This window comes from Ochotona curzoniae, unplaced genomic scaffold (assembly GCF_017591425.1).
Source record: "Ochotona curzoniae isolate NIBS_2020 unplaced genomic scaffold, NIBS_Ocur_1.0 scaffold_1852, whole genome shotgun sequence".
NCBI classification, from domain to species: Eukaryota; Metazoa; Chordata; class Mammalia; order Lagomorpha; family Ochotonidae; genus Ochotona; species Ochotona curzoniae.
Window position 1 is genome coordinate 15,312,107 of NW_024467087.1, and position 16,463 is coordinate 15,328,569.

At 49.5% G+C, this 16,463-nt stretch overlaps 1 protein-coding gene across 3 annotated transcripts in view; it reads left to right on the top strand.

Annotated features, from left to right (window-relative positions):
• Nucleotides 1-13,096, top strand: part of AIFM1 (apoptosis inducing factor mitochondria associated 1) — a 35,733-nt gene extending 22,637 nt beyond the window's left edge. For 2 of the 3 annotated variants that reach the window (XM_040999798.1, XM_040999799.1), the window contains exons 7-16: nucleotides 477-561; nucleotides 1,546-1,622; nucleotides 3,191-3,299; nucleotides 3,480-3,587; nucleotides 3,849-3,937; nucleotides 4,430-4,570; nucleotides 7,850-7,992; nucleotides 10,127-10,251; nucleotides 12,322-12,518; nucleotides 12,805-13,096. In XM_040999798.1, coding sequence (XP_040855732.1) covers nucleotides 477-561; nucleotides 1,546-1,622; nucleotides 3,191-3,299; nucleotides 3,480-3,587; nucleotides 3,849-3,937; nucleotides 4,430-4,570; nucleotides 7,850-7,992; nucleotides 10,127-10,251; nucleotides 12,322-12,518; nucleotides 12,805-12,876 — 1,146 coding nt within the window. In that variant the 3' untranslated portion in view covers nucleotides 12,877-13,096. The remainder of the gene's footprint in view (nucleotides 1-476; nucleotides 562-1,545; nucleotides 1,623-3,190; nucleotides 3,300-3,479; nucleotides 3,588-3,848; nucleotides 3,938-4,429; nucleotides 4,571-7,849; nucleotides 7,993-10,126; nucleotides 10,252-12,321; nucleotides 12,519-12,804) is intronic. The other variant, XM_040999800.1, reaches the window with a different exon arrangement.
• The last annotated feature ends 3,367 nt before the right edge of the window (nucleotides 13,097-16,463 follow it).

Below are 16,463 nucleotides of genomic sequence, written 5' to 3' on the forward strand. Positions count from 1 at the left end.
CTGGCCAACTTCCTTGGTTCCTTTGTAATGATATAGAGGCCAGTCTGAATTCCTCCCCTCTGGCAGTGGCAGGAGACAGAATCTGATGCTTCAGGTAGGGAATTGATATGCAAATTTCGCCCTTGTCTCTTGGGAAAGCATGTTCCTGATGAGTTAAAAATATGCACTTCAGGCAGGTGCTCTGGTGAATCCAAGACATGGTGGGGAAAAATACCCCTTTATATTTGAGAAAAAAATGAGTTGGGGACGCAGAATACCCTAACTGCCTACTATCCAGTCTAACTCCTCTCTCAAAGGGAGTGATGAAAATGTTCTGGAATTAGGCTGTGGTGAGTTGTATATCCTAAAGAAGATAGTAAACACCACCGAATTGTACACTGTTAAACTTGGGTGTTATGTGAATTGTATCTCAATAAAATCTGTTTTCAAAGCTAATTCATCTCTACCTGTTTTATGTGTATATGTGACTGTGCCAGGTAGTACAGCTGGATGTGAGAGGCAACATGGTGAAACTGAATGATGGCTCTCAAATAACCTATGAAAAGTGTTTGATTGCCACAGGTACGTATTTTGGGAGCTGGCTTTCTTCTCTGACCTGGCTCATCCTGACATTCTGGCATTCTCTGTGGAAGGCGTTACTCTGTAATCTGAGGAAAATGGAATCCAGATCTGCTCAAGTGGATGTCTTCCCCTGGTGCACAGCCCAGCTGAGGCCAGGTGTCCTGGGTTGCCTGCTCCTCTCGATTATTCACACCATTCCTTCTGGCACAGGCATGAAGAAGTTGCCCCTTTCCACCTCTGCCCGCTTAGCTCTGTGCCCTGGGAGTAATTCAGTCTGTGGCTTCATTGCCACTCTGCACCAGAAACCAGGAGAGGAGGGGCAGGTGTTTGGTGCAGCAGTTTAGATGGCACCTGGAATTCCCACATGCCATGTCAGGGTGCCTGGGTCTGTCCTGGCTCTGCATCCAGCTCCACCTTCCTGCTGATATGACCGTCCAGGGAGGCAGCAGGTGACGGCTTGAAGGATTGGGTCCCTGGGAGACCTGCATGGCAGTCCAGGCTTCTTGCTTTGTCTGGAGCAGCCTTCCTCACTTTTATCATTCCATTGCTATTGCTCTTACTCCCTTTCAAATAAATGAAAATAAATAAATTAGAAATAGTGTCAGAGAAGGGGGAAAACCAAGAGAGGTGAGTGAAGCAGGTTATTAAAGCAGTGTAGCTGTGCCAGCTGCTGAGTGTCCTGACACGCTAGGAGTGAATGTGGAAGCCAGAGTTGAGGCCTTGGGTTCAGCTGTGGGGAGGGTAGACCCCTGAAGGGTCCGCTGCTCCTCAAAGGGAAGTCGGAGAAGAGCCTGCCACAAGCTCAAGTAACAGAAGGAAGGCAAAGCAATCTCGTGCTGTAAGCGTCACTGTGGCACCAGCAGGGAGCAGCCAGGGCCATAGTCACACATGGAGAGAGTTCTGCCTTTGGTTGTGGGCCGGGGTGAGTTGTGTAGGGTAACTCCTGCTTGTTGGACTAAAGGGTTTTCTTCCTCTTGCTTCTAGGAGGTACTCCAAGAAGTCTGTCTGCCATTGATAGGGCTGGAGCAGAGGTGAAGAGCAGAACCACACTTTTCCGGAAGGTAATTGGCCGCTTGGTGTTTTTCGCAGAGGTCCTGTCAATTTGTGATCTCTCCTAGCACACAACCACCTCCCCCCCATCTGCATCCCTTGGGAACTAGAGGATCCAAGTGTTATTGATGGCTCTCTTTCAAACTTGTTTCCTGGGTTTGAGCAAGTCATCTCCTCTAATACCTCCTTCAGGGATTTTAAGCCCCTAGGAGAGAAATCCATCCAGTGTCTTTTATTGCCCTTCTACACTTTGTTTTTTGTCCTGATGCAATTGAGTCATGCAAACACCTCTTGGTGTTTTTCATTTGCAAGTGTTCTCTGTTAGTACTAAGTAAAAAGCAAGCAGGGAGGGGGCCGGGATGTTGTTTGCTTCTTAAGTGCTTTGCTTATGATCACCACCAAAGGTCTCCAGCTTATCTAGGAGAGTGTGTCATAAGATTTCCAGTATCCTTAGCTCTTGATAGAACAACGCTTGTCAGCCTCAGCACTGTTGACAGTCCGGGCTGGGTGGGTGTTTGATGGGGGCAGCTGTGTGGGATAAGATGTTCCTGGCCTCTGTCCACTAGATGCCAGCAGCACTTCTCCCCCTTCCCCCAACCTGGCCATCAAAAACATCTCCACAAATTTTTTTTTAAAGATTTATTTATTTCCTGGAAAGTCAGATATATACAGAGAGGAGCAGAGAGAGAGAGGAAGATCTTACATCTGATGATTCACTCCCCAAGTGAGCGCAATGACCGGTGCTATGCCGATCCAAAGCCAGGATCCAGGAACCTCCTCTGGGTATCCCACACTGGTGCAGGGTCCCAAAGCCTTGGGCCGTCCTCAACTGCTTTCCCAGGCCACAAGCAGGGAGCTGGATGGGAAGTGGAGCTGCGGGGACCAGAAACAGCGCCCACATGGGATCCCGGCACGTTGAAGGCGAGGGCTTTAGCCACTAGGCCACGGAGCCGGGCTCAACATCTCCACAATTTGCCATGCAGCCCCCTAGAGAAGAGGGGACAGAGCTGTCACCAGTGGCAAACCTCTGTTGACAGAAGGAATGTTGCATTGGAGAAAGAAACTTGGCCTAATAAGGCCAAGTCCTTGTTAAGGACTCTAACTGAGCCCCTGTTTTGAAAAGGAAGCTTCCTGTGCAAATTGGTGTTGTCAAAGATTAAGAAGGAAATATAGGGCCCAGCGGAGTGGCCTAGGGGCTCTAGTCCTCACCTTGAACATGCCAAGATCCCATATGGGTGCCAGATCTAATCCCGGCAGTTCCACTTCCCATCCAGCTCCCTGCTTGTGGCCTGGGAAAGCAGTCGAGGACACCCAAAAGCTTTGGGACCCTGCACCCGTGTGGGATACCCGGAAGAAGTTCCTGGATCCTGGCTTCGGATCGGCATAGCACCGGCCGTTAGGCTCACTTGGGGAGTGAATCATCGGACGGAAGATCTTCCTCTCTATCTCTCCTCCTCTCTGTATATCTGACTTTCCAATAAATAAATAAATCTTAAAAAATAAAGAAAGAAATATTTCTGAGTGTTGTTACCTGTGCCCCTTGGGAAAGTCAGTGAGCTAAACTGGTGCGATCCTGCAGATTGGAGACTTTAGAGCCTTGGAGAAGATTTCTCGAGAAGTCAAGTCCATTACCATCATCGGCGGGGGCTTCCTCGGTAGTGAACTAGCCTGTGCTCTTGGTAGAAAAGGTGAGTTTCGGGGCGAGACTGCGGTTTTTGCTCTCATCTTAGGTCACATCTTTTTTAAAAGATTGACTCATTTGAAAGGCAGAGTTACAGAGGGAGAAGGAGGCACCTTTTCCCTTTCCTTCTTTCTTCCTGGGATTCATTTTTGTCTCCTGCTGTAACTATTCCCTTTCTCCTTCCCAGCTCAAGCCTCAGGCATAGAAGTGATTCAGCTCTTCCCCGAGAAAGGAAATATGGGAAAGATCCTCCCTGAATACCTCAGCAACTGGACCATGGAAAAAGTCAGACGCGGTAAAGAGACTGCTGGCTGGGGCTGCCCGCTGTTTCCTCTGAGTGTGGCCAGAGGAGAAGTTAGCTTCCCTGGGAACCTCCCAGAATCTAGAGGCAATTTGTGACCTGGCAGATGAAACACTTCCACTCTTCTCCAGTCAGTCGGGTTCATAGATGTGGCCTCAGTTGGATGTACCACTGTGTAGTGGATGGTTGGTTTTCCTCTGCTCGTGAGGGTCAAAGCCCCCCAGGCTCAGCCTTTGTTCTCATTGGCTTTTACAGAGGGGGTTAAGGTGATGCCCAATGCTATTGTGCAGTCGGTTGGAGTCAGCGGTGGCAAGTTACTCATCAAACTAAAGGATGGCAGGAAGGTAAGATGGGGAAGACAGGCCCCCAGGAGATGCTCGGGCTCTCCCTCCTCTTTCCTCACTCCTCCTCCTCCTTCAGCTGAAGCCAGTGGATGTGGCTTTGGGCAGCGACCCTTAGCCTGTCATCATTTGGTGAATCAACTCCCTGCCCCACCCCCCATCAAAGCGGAGAGTGAATATCGGCAGAATAGTAGGCACCTCCTGCGAACCATAGTCCTTCAGCTCCTTCCCGTCGGTGTCACAGACGCTGAGTCCTTGCCAGGGTAGCAGCTCATATGAGAATGTGCTGTGTCTGTGGGGTGATGGCGCGGGGAGCAAGGATTTTGAAGTAGAACTGAAAAAATCCATCTACTGAAGTAAATCAACTCATAAATTTTTAAAGCGCCGATTTCTGATGATATGATATGCAATTCTTACATCTACAGGAATAAATGTATGGTAATGAGCTCAAGTATTTCCTTTATTGTTTTTTTGCTTGTTTTGTTTTTGCCTCAGGTAGAAACTGACCACATAGTAGCAGCTGTGGGGCTGGAGCCCAATGTTGAGTTGGCCAAGACCGGAGGACTGGAAATAGACTCCGATTTTGGTGGCTTCCGGGTCAATGCTGAGCTTCAAGCACGCTCTAACATCTGGGTGGTAAGTGCGCTACAATGCCAACAGGCACCACTCCCATTCCCAACCTGTGAGCCTGGCTACATGAGGTATGCCAGAGCGTAGGCACGGCCTAACTCACCAGGCCCCAGGTGTACAGACGCTGAAGGCAGGTAATGGAAGCTTGGGAGCTGCGTGAGTTAGAAGATTGGCTGTGACCTTGGATGCAAGGCATTGGAGAGGAAAGGACCAGTGCATGCACATACCAGCTGCTGCAAGAACTCTCGCAGTTCGCACAGTGAGAAGCAGCCATTGGCCATAATCACTGGGGGGGGGGGGGGGGGGGATGTGGCAGTGCCTGCATGTGAATCCAGGCAATGGGGTGAAACAGTTTCCTAACATGTCCCTTGGAAAGGGAAAGGGCTGTTTTCCTTTTTCTGGAGTACTATTTTGAGCTATTTTTCAAAGCATATTGTGACATAAACAAGAATGTAGTATGTCAGAGCCATGAGGTAGCTTCCCCATTGCTGCCTGGTGACAAGCACGTTGTCCTTCGGTCATGGCCTCCACAGCTCCGAAGTCAGCAGCCTCAGGGCAGTGTTTTTCCCCTTCATAGTTTGCTTTAAAAACAAAATGGGCAGGGGGAGGGAGCAGCAGAGATAATATTTTGAAGGTTGTTTTTAACCTGTTTAAAAGTCACAGACTCAATGTACAAAGCACAAGAAAGGGAGAGGGGGAGGACCACTTGTGGGGACTGTGAATACTCTGTGTTAGTGTATTTCCTGGCACATGTGTGGTTCTCTTTGTTTTACATGGTCCTGGTGAGCATTCTATATATAAACATGTGTAGTGTGCTCTTTTTCACTTGACCTCCTGAATATAAGCCTTTTCCTCATTGCCTCAGACTCTGTAAACAGTTTAATGACTATATAATACTCCAGGAAGTGGGGGCTCATAGTTTACTCTGCTGGTGCTTATTGGTTGGATTTTTAGGTTGCTTTGGGTGGTCTGAAGAGCCACAAGGATGCACAAAGGCTCAGGGAGCTCAAATACCACGTCCCTTGGGAAGCTGGCCCTGCTGACCCCAGCTTAACCCATTCAGCCCATTGAGTCTGCCCTGGTCCTGTGGCACGTTACTTGTGTACATTGCGTGGTAGTTAAGAACATTGCTGCATCTTGTATCAGATTATCCGCTCTGTAGGCAAGAGCCATGTCAGTTCTTTCAGCAACCCAGACAGCATAATGCTTTTGTACGTAGTTCGCTACTCTGTAAATATTTATTGAACAAATGAATACAAAATGACAAAAGCATCTAATCTTGCAAATGATTTCTAGGTGAAAGGCTGTCACAGCTAAAGACTCATCTCCAAGGACAGGTGTGATGTCACAGCCCATTGAGCTCCACCTTGAAATACCGACCTCTCACAAGACTGCTAGGACCAATTCCTGGCTACTCTGTTTCTGCCTTAACTTCCTGCTAATGCTTCTGAGCAGGCAGTGTGGATGGTGGGCTGAGAACTTGGCTTCCTGTCACCCACTGGAGTTCTTGGCTCCCGGCTTCCATTTAAATCAGCCCTGGCTGTTGCAGGCATTTAGGGAATGAACTAGCAGGAGTTGCAGAGCAAGAAGGAGATACAGAGAGATCTTTGACCTACTGGTTTACTTCCCAAATGGCCACAGATACCCAGTCCCAGAAAAAGCCACAGCTAAGAGCTTCATCCGGGTCTCCCATGTGGGTAGCAGGGGCCCAAGGACTTGAGCCATCCTCCGCTGCTTTTCCAGGCTCCACAGATGGCAGCTATACCTACTATGCCACAATGCTGGTCCCCAAAATATTTTTTTCCTTTTAAGATCTATTTCTTTCTATTGGAAAAGCAGATTTATAGAGCAAAGGAAAATCACAGAACAACATCTTCCATCAGTTGGTTCACTCCCCAAATGAAAGCAATAGACAGAGTTGAGCCAATCCGAAGCCAGGAACTTCTTCCGGGTCTCCCAAATGGGTGCTGCAGAATCCCAAGGACTTGGGCCATCCTTCACTGCTTTCCCAGGTCATATGTATGGAGCTGGATGGGAAGTAAAGGGGCTGGGACATGAACCAGGACCCACATGGGATGCCAGCACTTATAAATGGAGGATTAGCTAGTTATCGTGCCATGCCCCGGTCCCATTATTTTTAAAAATAATAAATAGGGGCCAGCACTATAGTAGTAGTATGAAGACTCCACCTTCATCACTGGCGCTGCTTCAAATCCTAGCTGTTCTACTTCTGATCTAGTTCCTTGCTTGTCGCCTTGGAAACCAAAGGAGTATGGTGCAAGGCCTTGGGACTCTGCACCCGTGTGGGACACTCAGAAGAAGCTCCTGGCTTCAGATTGGCTCAGCTCCAACCATTGCGAGTGAACCAGTGGAAGAAAAATCTTTCTCTGTGTCTCTGTTTTGGTAAATCTGCCTTTCCAATAAAAATTTAAAATGGATCTTTAAAACAAAACAATAAACAAACTGGTGCCCACGTTGAGTGTTTGGCCCGGCCTTGGGATGCCCTCCTCCAACATCAGAGCACCTCGCCTTAGATTCCAGCTGCACTCCTGGTGCTGGCTTGCCGTTCCTCCCATGTGGGAGGTGTGTGTTGAGTTCCTAGCTCCCAGCGTTCATCCTGGCCCTGGCTAGTGCAGTGTTTCAAGAAGTGAAGCAGTAGATGGGAGCGCTCTGTGTGTGCGTGTGGTCCCAGTGTCTCAAATAAGTACTTTTTTAAAGAAAAGTTTAAAACCTGTTTCACAGTATAGAAAGAAATATTTTTCAAATTCTGGCTACTAACTAACTTGTCAGGAACAGAATGAGAAGTAGGTATAAATAAGCTGGAACATAAAATATTTAGGTTGTCTTGATTTTTTTAAAGGTTTTTTTTTTTTAATTTATGTGAGTTACAGAGAGAGAAAATTTGCATTCACCGTTTGGCTCCCCTAATGACTACAATGAGGCCAAAGCCAGGAGCCAGGAGTTTCTTCCTGGTCTCCCACATGGGTGCAGGGGCTCAAGTACTTGGGTCATCTTCTGCTGCTTTCCCAAGTGCATTAGCAAGATTGGAAATGAAGCATCACCCATATGTGATGCTGACATTTTAGATGGTAGTTTAACCTGCTATGTAGGCATTGTCTTTGAAAAGTGGACTGTTAACAATATTTAATCATTTAGTTTCATTTGGGCCTGTCAGTGGGAGTCATTAGTTAACTCTCCAAAGGTTTGGGGGGCTCCAGAAGTCTATATTCTGTCCTTATTTTTTTTTTCTGATCATGTGATCATGTTTTGCATTTACTTCCAAAGGCAGGGGACGCCGCATGCTTTTATGATATAAAGTTGGGAAGAAGGCGGGTAGAGCACCATGATCACGCGGTCGTAAGTGGAAGACTGGCTGGAGAAAATATGACTGGAGCCGCTAAGCCATACTGGCATCAGTCAATGTTCTGGTAAGACTTGTGCCTACAGACTCTGTCAGTTCAAGCTCGGTGTTCAGAGGTCATAACCCAGCATTATGACTCAGTCCGCTTGCGGGCCAGTTTGCTTCCGAGAAAGGGGACACAGTTCCCTCTCATGTCCAGGCATTCCTCCCCAGGTGACCTCTAGCATCTCTTGCAGAATAACTCACCTTCTGAAGTATAGTCTAGTAAGGGAAAAGTACTCTTTGGGATACACAGCCATGTAGTTCATGTGTCCTTCATCAGGTAAGTCTAAAAAGCTGATAGCCTGAGGAAAGGGACACCCTTCCTATGTAACCCTTAAGAGCAGTGACTCAGGGGTGACACGGTGGCTCAGCAGGCTAATTCTCAGGCTGCCACGCCCAGCATCCCATATGGGCACCAGTTCTAGTCCCAGATGCTACATTTCCAATAAAAAGAAAAATAAAAAGCAGTGACTCTTAAGTCAAGCATGTGTAGGCAGTTCAGTGGAGAAAGACGCATTAGCAGCAGACATTCCCTAGTCCTGGGACTGGCCTCATCTGACACACTTTTTATCCTCATGATTTGAAAGATGGGGTACAAGAAACATTTCAAGGTTTTAGAAGCCTCAAAGTGTCTTCTCTTGGGACCGTTCTCAGCAGATGGAAGTACATTTCAGGACAGTCACACACAGTTTTACAAGCGGGCAGCAAAAGCAACAAACAACAAAAACCAAAGCAGGTGAATTTCAGGGTGAGCACATGTAAGATGATGGCTGCGGTCAGCAGATAGCGCCCACACCTGCAGCTGCCAGTCCAGGCCTAGGAAAAATGGCAGGGAATTGTCACAGAGGACGTGACACAATGTCAAGTCCGGGAAACAGCACCTGGGCTGTCTGTTGCTGTGAAGTGGTTTGTAAGGCCAGTAGCATGACAAGGGCAGTGTGGTAGCAACAGGTAATGTGTCTAAGCAAAGCCATTGAACCAACATGAACAAGAAGGAGAAGGCCCTTGCTGGAGAAGGCAGCCAGCCCAGCCTCAGTATGAAGGCACGGAAAGAGACCCTAGATTCATAAGACCACAGAAACATCACGGATTTGGCATTCTGAAAGTACAAAGTGTTTTGAAAAAAAAAAAAATCTACAAAAATGCAAGGATGTTTTTTCCCAAAGATGTATTTTTATTAGGAAGGTAAATTCAGAGAGGAGAGAGAAAGAGAGCAATCTTTCGTCTGCCTGTTTACCCCCCAAGTGCCTGGAACATCTAGAGCTGAGCCAATCCGAAGCCAGGAGCCAGAGCTTCCCTTGGGTTTCCCATGTGGATGCAGGGTCCCAAGGCTTTGAGCCATCCCCTACTGCCTTCCTAGGCCATAAGCAGGGAGCTGGATGGGAAATGGAATAGATGGGGTTTGACCAGTGTCCATATGAGATCTTGGCACTGCAGGTGGAGCATTAGTGTGGAGCCACCACACTAGATTCCCAGAAAAAGGCAGTTTTAGAATGAGTTAAATGAAGATAGTGAATAGCAAAAGTGAAGAACCCATTGCTCCCCCCCACCCAGGGTGTGTGGCATTGGATGAAAGCATGAATAAAATTAATGAAGTTTAGATCCTTCCATGATATGTGCAAAGGGACTTCAAAAATACTTGCAGGGAAATGGAGTTAGAAATAAGTGTGGGCCCAGAACAGTAGCCTAGCAGCTAAAGTGCTCACCTTGCATACGCCAGGATTCCATATGGGTGCCAGTTTGTATCCCATGTGGGAGACCCGGAAAGAAATTCCTGGCTCCTGGCTTCGATTGGCACAGCACCAGCCGTTGCGGCTGCTTGGGGAGTGAATCATTCGACGGACGATCTTCCTCTCTGTCTCGCCTCCCCTCCTCCTCTCTGTACATCTGCCTTTCCAATAAAATAAATAAATCTTTAAAAAAAGAAAAAAAAAAAGACCCTTCCTACCGTGGATACTTAAGGAAATGTAAGAGCTGCCGGGGGTCGTGCTGCTCAGGGTGGTCCCCTGAGGCCTCTCCAGCACAGAGGAGCCTGCAGCTGCTGCTTACTGTCGCACATCCTAAGTCCCCAGGCTGGTGGGCAAGCGCAGTGTCACGGGACTGTGCCCTGTGGCATCCTTCCTTCCAGGCCCTCAACAGGATGCCCTCTCTTTGCTTAGGAGCGACCTGGGCCCCGATGTTGGCTATGAAGCAATTGGCCTCGTGGACAGCAGTTTGCCCACAGTGGGTGTTTTTGCAAAAGCAACCGCACAAGACAACCCCAAGTCGGCCACGGAGCAGTCGGGTAAGGGCGCCCAAGCACTTCTCTCGGAAGAGGGAGGAGCTGTGGTGGTGAAGGTTGATTCTGAACAAGGGGGAGCCTGTGTGCCTGGAGGGGGCCTGCCAGTGAAAGGCCCTCTTCATGGCCTGCTGGAGAAGCAGCCAAACCCAAAGCCCTCACTCCTCTGTGCTCTGTGATCTGGTGAAATCTCATCTCCTGCTCCTGGCAGGCTGAAATAGTGCGGCGGGGGGAGTGGGGGACTAGGAAGCCCCCCGTGATGAGGTGTGGGGTTTTTCTTCATGCCACGCTAATTGTGAGCAATCAGCTTGGGGGGCTCAGCCTCGGCGCCACCCCCCTCTGGGGCTCCTGGTTAGCAAAGCCGTAACCATGGTATACCTCAAGCCTGTTTCCGTTCTCCAGATCCGAATGCAAAGTTTGCTTTAAACGGGAACACCGCCCACCCCCCACCACACACGTTTCTTTCATTAACTCCCAGGCCTTATTCTGTGACCTTGGCGCAAGTTATTTAACCTCTGTGTCTTCTCACTAGCGGTCTCTCAAGGGCAGGTGCCTCTAAGAAACAGAAAGCAAAATGCTCATTTGGAGATGTTGGTCCCTTTCCTGGGAAACTGTTAGTTCAGGACACTCTTGGGAAGTGGATCTGAGAGAACGACTGGGGTGCCTCATGGGGAAGCCTGCTCCCTGCTTCTTCAGCCAGGTGGTGTCTCTCAGAGCCTAACAGGCATGCGCAGAAGACAAGCTTCCCCCCCCCTTTCCCAGGCTGCCACGCTCCACCCGCAGCCACCTCCTCTGGGAAGCAGCACCTCCACTCGGGTTTTTCTGTATGGACGCACCTTTTGCTTTGGCTGAAGTGTCTGCCTAGCAGTGCTGTCCAGTAGGACTTTCCGCTCTGGTGGACATGTTCTGGCTCTGCGCTCTTCACTTGTGGCCACTTGAAGCATGGGGAATGCACACAAGTACCTGAAGCTGACATTTTATCGAATCTGAAATCATTTTTGTTGAAGCAGCTGTATGTATGTGGCCAGTGGCTACCGAGCGACAGCAGGCAGCTCTAGGATGTTTCTCAGAGGACAGAAACCTGACTTCTGCACTTTGAAGCAATTCGGATGCAAGGAAATGTCCATAGCATAAGCTTAAACTGAGGGGCCAGTGTTGTGGCACAGTGCATTAAGTCACCACCTACAATGTCAGCATCTCATATTGGAATAGGAGTTTGAGCCCTGACTGCTCTACTTCCAATTCAACTCCCTGCTAATGCACCTGGGAAAGCAGCAAAAGATGTTCCAAGTGCCTGGGAACCTGCTAACCGTGTAGGAGATCCTGAGGAAGTTCCAGGCTCTTGGCTTTGGCAGAGCTACACTCCAGGTGTTACAGCTATTTGGAGAGTGATAAAAGATGTCTCTCCCTCCCTCTTTGAGATAAATACATTTTTAAAAAAAATTTAAATGAGGTAATAAGGGAAGTTGGGATCAGGACTGGCTCAGAGCCCCAGAACTGCCGAGAAAGAATCGTCCTTGGCCGCATCAGTAGAAAGAAGCTGAAGAAGGCCAAGGTTTACCAAAAGAGCACTACAAAAATCACCTAGAAGCAAGTCTTTTTAAAAGATTTATTGTATTTTTATTGGAAAGTCAGATATACAGAGAGTAGGAGAGACAGAGCTAAAGATCCTCTGTCCATTGACTCACTCCCCAAGCAGCCGCAATGCCCGGACCTGTGACAGCCTGAAGCCAGAAGCCTGGAGCCTCTTCCAGATCTCCCACGCGGGTGCAGGGTCCCAAGGCTTTGGGCCGTCCTCCACTGCTTTCCCAGGCCACAGGCAGGGAGCTGGATGGGAAGCGGGGCCACAGGGATATGAACCGATCCCGGCGCATGCAAGGCGAGGATCTCAGCCACCAAGCTACCACGTTGATCCCTGGAAGCAAGTCTTGGAAAAAAAATCTTGCCTTCTGCAATTTTCTAAGTCCATAGGAACTGAAGTTTTGACCCTACACTCTCGTGTGTGTGTGTGTGTGTGTGTGTGTGTGTGTGTGTGTGCGCGCGCGCGTGTGTGTATATCTTGTGGTTTGGCCACAGGAACGGGCATCCGGTCGGAGAGTGAGACGGAATCGGAGGCCTCAGAAATCAGCATCCCTCCCAGCACCCCTGCTGTGCCACAGGCCCCAGCCCAAGGGGAGGACTACGGCAAAGGCGTCATCTTCTACCTCAGGGACAAAGTGGTGGTGGGGATCGTTCTGTGGAACATCTTCAATCGGATGCCAATAGCAAGGAAGGTAGGCACCTACCAGAGCTCCTCATGGAAAATGGGGGGGGCATGGAGGGGCTTGGAGAGCTGTCCTGTGGCTGCCCTGGGTCCAAGCTAGGACCTGGACTCAGGGACCTTACCTTTTTGACTTGGAACTCAGCCGGGCGGCCTGCAAGTGGGCAAGCTACTCATCTAGGGCTAGCAAGCAGCCGTTTCCACAACTTACCCACCCAGCCCAGTCCTGGTATGATGTGGGCACTGGCCTCCAGGCACGCTGGAGTGAGTTAGGCACATGAGGTCATTGTCCCCCTCAGATCATCAAGGATGGTGAGCAGCACGAAGACCTTAATGAAGTAGCCAAGCTGTTCAACATTCACGAAGATTGAGACCCTGCGGCAGAGGCGGCTGGCACGTCTCCATCCCCAACGGTGGATTGTCTAGGCAAAGGAGCGTGTTGGATTATTATTATTATTATTATCCTCATTATTATTATTATTCCACAAACTTTCTCTGCTGTACAACTTTGAATGATCAAGTCCCTTGTGACTATTTTCAGCCGTGTTTGGAAATTCTTAATGTTCCCATCATGAAATAAAGTCTGATTCTTTTAAATCAATCTCATTGTCTTTTAAAGGGGGCAAGTAGGTGAAGGGGGAAAGCTGGAGAAGGGCAGGCACATGGCAGCGACTGCCAAGCACCCGAACGGTCACCCCCATGGCCTTCTGACTCCATCACTCCAGGCTCCTTGCAGTCCCCTGAACTGTCCCTCACCGCTACACGCACCTCTGCACCTGCTGTGGCTCCTGTCCCCCTCACTAACCCTGTCCTCTAGGAAAGTTCTGTCTCGGGGAAGACCACCCCCGCCACCAGCCTTTTAAGACCACTCCTTGTTCATTGTTTCCCCACGCTGAGCCCATAACTCCCTGGAAGCAGGAACCACAGGTCAAGATCTCAGGCCTGGTTGTATCTGCAGAGCCTAGCACTGGCTCTGGTGCTGGGGTCTGTGTGATGGATGTGGAAGAGAGGAAGGCGTGAAGAGTATTGTTCCATTGCAGGCAGGGCTGCAAGGAATTTCCCGCTGCATGGCAGGGCCCAGCGGATGTCTCTACAACCACCTGAATGCAGCTCCACCTCCATTTGCATGGACACCAGACAACCCCATTGAGATTTCTGTAATCTATTTGGGCATTGTCTGCCTCTGTGGAGTTAATGTTCACTACCAATGTGAGCTTGGAAGTTGATGTTGCTGATACTGTTTTAGCCAAAAGGCCTTTCATTATTGCTGTCACAGCTGCCCTCATTGAGTGTATGCTAATCAAGGGTATAGCAGAGACCTATGCTTAGGATCCTCCTCCCCCATGAAACATATGCTGATTAAGGGTGTTCTGTCCCCAGGTGTAGTGGGAATCTATTCTTTCCCTCTTTCTTTGATCTTCTTTTTTAAGATTTATTTATTTATTGGAAAGTCAAATATACAGAGAGGAGGAGAGACAGGAAGATCTTCCGTCCAATGATTCACTCCCCAAGTGAGCGCAACTGCTGAAGCTGAGCCGATTCGGAACCAGAAGCCTGGAGCCTCTTCCTGGTCTCCCACATGGGTGCAGGGTCCCAAGGCTTTGGGCTGTCCTCCACTGCTTTCCCAGGCCACAAGCAGGGAGCTGGATGGGAAGCAGGGCCACTGGGATTAGAACCAGCACCCATATGGGATCTTGGCGTGTTCAAGGCGAGGACTTTAGCTGCTAGGCCATCACACCAGGCCCGAATTACTGAACTTTTTAAAAACAATTATTTTGTATTTTTTCCACGGTGCATTTTTGTAGGTATAGGGATTCCCCCCTTGCCCTTGCCTTTCTCCCTCCCCATTATCCTCTCACACCATTTTCCCCAATATTATTACATTAGCACAGTCCTTTAGTAACAGTTGCAAGTTTAACATTCTGCTATTTAAATATATCATAGAATTGTAGGTATAGAAGGTATAGACAATGGTAGAAAATCTATTTAAAAATCAGTTCTCAGGCCTGGTACGATGGCACAGTTGGTTAATCCTCCCCCTTGCACATGCTGGGATCCCATATACATACCAGTTTCTGTCCCTGCTGCTCTACTTCCCATCCAGCTCCCTGCTTGTGGTCTGGGAATGCAGTTGAGGTCGACCCAAAGCCTTGGGACCCTGCATCCATGTGGAAGACCCAGAAGAAGCTCCTGGCTCCTGGCTTCAGATCAGCTCAGCTCCAACCTTTGCAGCCACTTGGGGAGTGAAGCAGCAGATGGAGGATCTTTGTCTCTTCTTTGTAAATCCATCTTTCCAATAAATAAATAAATCTTTAAGAAAAAATTGATTCTCGGAGGTCCTGTCTGGATCTGGCCAAGACACCTGCTCATGTGAGAGCCCTGGGCTGGGCTTAGTAGCATTGACTGCTGCCAGCTGATACATGTGTAAACTGGGGCTGGGTGGGGGGAACCTGACTGGCAGGGTTAGGCCACAGTACCCACCTGCAAGGATCTGGGCAGGAGTTGGGCCACTCCAGGCTGAGCTGCAGCACCTGTTGGCATGCAAGAGAACTGGGTCAAGGGGTAGAGTTTGTAGGGGATTTGTGGGCTTACCCCTGTGGGACTACAGCACCTGCCTGTTTGCGCAAGAGCTGGGGGTGGTAACCAGCCAAATCAGGCACTACCACAGAACTCTGACACTCACAGGAGCCAGGGTTGGGAGCAGGCCAGGTTGGGCCAAGCTGCAACACCCACCAGCACACATCAGAACCACATCTTGGGGCAGGCTGATCCAAGCTGAGACATAGCACCTGCTAACATTTCCAAAGGTCAGGACAGTGCTACAGACCATGCCAGGCAGGGCCACACCACTCACTTGCAAGTGTGAGATCCAGGGCTGGGAGTAGATCTGGTAGGAGAACTTGGGGAACTTCCCTATTAGGCCACAGCTCCTGCTCTGAGACCCCAAGCTGGGGGTGGGCCAAGTCAGGCAGGGCTGCAGTACTTTGCATGTGTGTGGGCCAGTTGGCAGGCTGGGCTGGGCTATAGGACCTACTGGTACATGGAGGAGCCAGGAGGGGATATGGGCTATGCTGGGCTAGGCTGCAGCAGCCACCAGCAAAAGTTGGGACTGGGAGTGGGCCGGGCCAGGCCAGGCTGCAGAATCTGCTGGCAAGTGACAGAATTGGGGGTAGGCAAATGCCAGGCTGGGTCAAAACACCTGTCAGCATGCGCAAGATCTGGGGCGGAGAAGCAGGCATGATAGCAGAATTATGGGAACACCCCTGCTAAGTAGTAACTTCCACTGTTAAGTGCAAGAGCCAGGGCTGGGGGCGAACCAGCACCCCTCAGCATGCATGTGAATGGACTGGGTCTGGGAGCAGGCTGTTTAGGTAGAAAGGGTTAAGGTATGGGGAAAGGTGGGTGGGACCAATGTTTCAGTTTTTTTTAACCTGTGTCTGCAGGAGGGGAGGGGAGGGATGGGAGAGGGGCCACTTCTTGGTGTCAAGCTACATCCACACCCAGGGATGAGGACAGTTAACCAATGACACTTTAGAGAACCCGATATGGGAAAGAATGTTTCAAAAGTGTTGCTTGGGTGGTTTTGATAGTTCTGAGACATTGTCTGCTTTGTTGCATCAGGGTTGAGAAAATCTTTTCAAAGTCTGTTGGTTGACTAAGTCCACCTTAGTGGATCCACAGACCCAGACACTTGCTACAAAGGTTGGCCAGGAAAGTTTTCCAATCTTGGTACTTACCAACTTCTGAGGCACTCCACATCCTCTGCTGGCCTAGGTGAGCTGGCTGTCATGTGCACCTGGGCATGCTGTCCACTGCACAGGCATCAGCAACCGAGGATGGCTAGTCCCAATCCATGTACTCCAAGGTCTGACCACATGTCCTGTGGTTCTCCCTGTGGCTGTGGTATAAGTCCAGTGATTTATTTGGGGAATTTTCCAAGAAACCTTATCCAGAATGA